Here is a 4,565-nt window from a genome sequence, read left to right as displayed (position 1 = left end):
AAATAACAGGCGTGCCTCGTGCTCAACTCATCTACAAGCTTAGCCTGCGCCCGGCCTAGGACCTGGCCACCTGGAGGGGACCCTCAGGGGCAGAGGGCCCCATCATGAAGAGGAGTGGAGACTGGGGAGACGAGGGAGACTGAAATGGTGGCAGTAAGCCCGCCCTCCCAGGCCCTGAAGGCTTGCTTCCTACGGTTGTCTCTTTAACTCTCCGTGCCCTCTCCGTATCCTAACATCCTGCCCAGCAGTATGAGCTAAGTTCCGCTTTGTGAATTAAGCCACCCTGACTCCCTGTAGCTACATGTAAATAACCCCCACTGACACATCCGCTGTGAATCCTTTTTCTGTTCATTTCTAATTAAGGTCCTCCCAGATTTATCCTTTTCTATTTTTTGTACTTCAGTATTTCTTTTGAAATTTTTTAGATTCGCAGAAGGTTGCAAAAACAGAGATCCCATGTCCCCTTCGCTGGAATTCCCTCAGTGGTGACATGCTGCATAACTTTAGTCCTGGATCAAAACCAGCCAGCTGACATTGGTATAATCCACAACTCCTCTTTTATTTTTTATTTTTTAAAAGGATGCCTAGCTGTGCTTACAGGTGTAAGATAGAACCTGACTATTGCACTCAGGAGATTTACAGCCTGACGAGGAATAGAAGAACAGGGCAATTAAGTTCAGGTGTGGTGTGCCACCCCTGGGCAGGTGCCGTGTGCTCCCCTCACTGAGCGCTATGTTCCAGCAAACCAGGTACTTGGCTTTTGTTAGCTCCTTAAGCCACACAACAACCAGATAACACCAGTGCAATGGGCATTTTCATTCCTTTTACAGAGAGAAGGAAACTAGGGCTCAGAGAAGTTAACCAACTTGCTTAAGGTCACAGTTTTTGGAAAGCAGAGCTAGAGTTTAAACCCAGGCAGCCTATGTTCAGGGTGTTCTGCCCAAGCATTATGCAGTGGGGCTAATAGCCAAGGGTAGAATTCTTTTCCTAAGCCTTCCTGGACCTTTCCCCAACATCCCCCTCTTCCCCCCCTCGAGCTCACTGGGTTCCTGGGGTTAGCCTCTTCAGCGGCCCCATTCCTGGCTCTCAGGCTGTGCTCTAGCAAGGGCATGTTCCCTAGGTGCATCTTCAAGAGATGTCACATCTCTCTACGCAGCAGGGGTCAGAAGTGCAGCTGTCTTCCAAGGTTGTTGAGTGTGCAGGGCTGGGGTCCTAGCCTTACTCTCAGGGGATTGCTTCTTGGTGGTATAAAGCTGGAAAACAACAAACACACTGAAAACTGCCAAGAAACCAGGAGAAGAAAGTCTTGCACAGCAGAGGAACACGTTTACTTGTCAGTTCATGGCTTCAGTTCTCAGCCCCGTGCTGGTGAGCACAGCGGCGGTGGTGGGGTTAGCGGGCTGGGTGGCGTCTTCAGCGCCTCACTCTGGGGGAGGGCAGGGCGGCGGGCATTTAGGAGGACAGGGCTTGGCACATGGCTTGGGGGGAGAGGAAGCTGGGCACGGGCATGACGGCGGAGGGCATGGCGGGTGGCACGGCAGGGGGCAGGGCGGGGGGCACGGGGGGCACGGGGGGCACTTTGGTGGTGCTGGGCACTTTTCTCGTGGGCACTTTTCAGTGCACCGTTGCAGCAGCCTCTTTAAACAGCTGGGCTGGCATTTAGTCTCACACTTTTGTTCACACCTGGGGTCACAGTGCTTGGGCTCATTCTTGGGTTCACTAGGTTTATTTTTATCATCACTCGACATTCCTTCTTGATTTTCTGAGCCCTGCAAAGAAATACGTGACAGGTTGTATGTGGGAGACCACGCTGCAAAGTGGGAGAGGACCAGTACAGCCTCCCACTCACACCCCCTGCCCTGCCCGTCCTTGTTCTTAAGAAAGCCTTTCCCGGGATGCGTTCAGGCCCTAGACCAAATTGTCACCTAAGGACTGTCCTCTCGTCCTTGCAGTGCATCAGTGACAGCATTTCCTGATCTTTCCACCCTTACTATGCTTCCTTTTTATTTACTCCTGTCCCAATCCCATAGCACCTAGCAGGAATTCTTAACCTAGGGTCCTGGGACCACCCCTCCACCCAGTCATAAGAACCATATTTAACCATATGTTTATCAAAATAGTTGGCATCTTCTGTAAGCTGATGTATTTTATTTCATTCATTTAAAAACATTATTCTGAAGAGTCCATAAGTTTGATCAGAGTTCTAAAGGCATCCATGGTGTGATAAAGGTTTTTTTTTTTTTTTTAAGGTTTATTTATTTATTTTTAGAGGAGGTGCTGGGGATTGAACCCAGGACCTCATGCATGTTAAGCATGTGCTCTACCACTTGATCTAATTACCCTCCCCCTTGATAAAGATTTTAAACAACTCCCGTAAAGCCACTTCCCCATCCCTCTGGAGATGGAATGGGAGGGCATATTAGTGAGCTTGGGGACCCAGGACACTATTGTCAATTTTGTGTCCTGCCTAAGCACTGAAAACCTTGAGAATTGCTTTCTTTACTCGAGGACTGAGGATGGGAAGAGCTGAATCCCCACCATGGCTGGGCTCCCGTGGACCACTCTAGGAACTCCTGCCCCAGTGATCAGGGTAAGGGAGAAGACAGGAGAAGACGAGATGAACTGGAAAATTCTAACTTCTCTGAAAATATGAATATTGGAGCTACACAATATGAGTTTAAAGAGGAATTGTTTCTTCTGCTCTGTTGAGTTTTGCCTTCAGCTAGGTCTTTCTCTAGAGACAGTTTGACTTCTAGATACGGAGAGGGCTGTTTAGTCTCTGCCGGTACTTGCAAGTTGGATCTAACTGGTACATCTTTGATTTCCTTTAACAATATAAAATTTTATCTAATTTTGTTTTAAAATTAGTATAGCTCTCTGGAGAGACAGATCATTACACTGGACTCCAAAATGGTTAAGAGTCTGCACTGGAAAAGAGGGGTAGCCAATTCCTGTTACTAAAAATGAGAGGGAACTTTCACCCAAACAGAGCCATCATCTCAGCCCTACTCAATGCCTGGGGTGCTGTCGGTCACCCCCTGGAAAGCAGAGGTAAAAGAAGGGGCATTTCCATTTGTCCAAATGCAACTCACCCCTTTGTGTTGGTATTGAACTTGACAAGTAGTCGAGTGAGGTGGATGTTACGGCTGTGCTCGGGAAGGTGGATTCTCCTTCTGGTTCCTCTGTCCAGCTCTGAGGAAGCCCAGGTAAGGGGCGAAGGAGGAACCCCCTTGTGACCTCATCACTGCATCATCAAGTAGCGATTGTTGTGTGACTCCAGAGCTCCCAGCTCAGATCAAGCCCCTGAACATGAGAATAGGCTATGATTAGCATCCCCTTTGCTGTCTCGCCCTCTCCTTGGGTCCCTCAAAATTCATGCCAGTGAAATCAGGCTACAGTGAAGGGTTCTGAACTTTAAGGTTAGGGAGGCTCATTGCTGCTAGGAGCAGAAAAGCTCTGTTAACACGTGGCCTTTCTCTCCTCCCCCAGCCTCCCAAATTTTAATTCCTTTGAACTGGTCCCTTTTTCATCGTTCTTGGAGAGCTTGGGTTGATCACAGCCATTTTTGACTCTCTGGTCCTCTGTTTTTAACATGAGATTCTGAATCCTCTTTTCTGCACCTCACACTCTCTGGCCCAAGTCCAAGGATTATTTTGGCACCTTTTCTCAATGTCTCTGTCTGTAATTCACTGTTTGCTGGGCTCTGTGATTATATTTTCAATCAGGGAGTGGCCACCCCTTGATATCCAAGGTAAATGTTGCCTATAATAAAGAAATTGAGTTTGATGGTCCTGACCAGTCCTGACCTGTTGGGTTAAGCCCAGATCCTGTCTTAGAGTAAGAAAGATTTGCCTCTGAGAACGTTCCTTCCTTGGTTTTTCCAGCACCGGGCCAGTGGGTCTTTGTGATTGCAATAGGGGTGTTTCTGGGTGATACTATGAGTGGGAAAGGCAACTGGGGCACAGGGTGCCTTGAACTCTGGTCCAGGACATTCGTCTTGGCCATCATTCCCTGATGAACCATGAGTGACTTTGGTTAAAACTGTGATACGATCATGTCTAAGGTGTTGAAAGATATTTCTGACAGCAAAGTGTGGGATGGATCGGAGGAGGGAGTGGTGGAGTGAAAGTTGAACTTGTCTGTTTCAAAGAAATAAAAATCTCTAAGCGTGAAGGAAGGCGGTGGTGGTGGGAGAAAGAGGGTGCCAGAGAGGCAAATTTATGGGACTGGTTTGTGGAAAGTTAAGAAGAAAATTAAGAAAGAGGACTCCCACGTGCTATTGTGAATGGGCACTGAGGAGGCAGAACAGGTGTTAGGAGAAGATGAGTTTGAGTCTGAGCGTGTTGAATGTGTTTGCAGCGGGGCATCTTGAATGGTGACTGGAAAGACGGTTCTGGCCTTGGTGCCACTGGGCAGACCTGAGACCTTGAGTTCACTTCAGTCCAACACCCGTTCACTGAGTGGATGGGAATGAGCTGGTCCAGAGAGGGGGCTGGAGGAGAGAAGAGAGACAGTGCTGGGAGGATGGGGAGTCCCAAGGCATGGTTTATTTGTATTCCCAGTGG

At 48.5% G+C, this 4,565-nt stretch overlaps 1 protein-coding gene across 1 annotated transcript; it reads right to left on the bottom strand.

Annotated features, from left to right (window-relative positions):
* Positions 1–1,400: 1,400 nt before the first annotated feature.
* Positions 1,401–1,853, bottom strand: LELP1 (late cornified envelope like proline rich 1). The gene has a single exon (XM_074349080.1). The coding sequence runs from the start codon at positions 1,746–1,748 to the stop codon at positions 1,422–1,424; it is 327 nt and encodes a 108-aa protein (XP_074205181.1). The 5' UTR covers positions 1,749–1,853; the 3' UTR covers positions 1,401–1,421.
* Between the last annotated feature and the right edge of the window lie 2,712 nt (positions 1,854–4,565).

The sequence above is a fragment of the Camelus bactrianus genome, chromosome 21, assembly GCF_048773025.1.
Source record: "Camelus bactrianus isolate YW-2024 breed Bactrian camel chromosome 21, ASM4877302v1, whole genome shotgun sequence".
NCBI lineage: Eukaryota > Metazoa > Chordata > Mammalia > Artiodactyla > Camelidae > Camelus > Camelus bactrianus.
The sequence above is the reverse complement of the archived record's forward strand: the minus strand, read 5'-3'. Positions and strand labels throughout refer to the sequence as shown.

Coding starts and splice junctions, on each gene's coding strand:
- LELP1 (XM_074349080.1), bottom strand. CDS start 1,748: ATGTCGAGTGATGATAAAAATAAACCTAGTGAACCCAAGAATGAGCCC.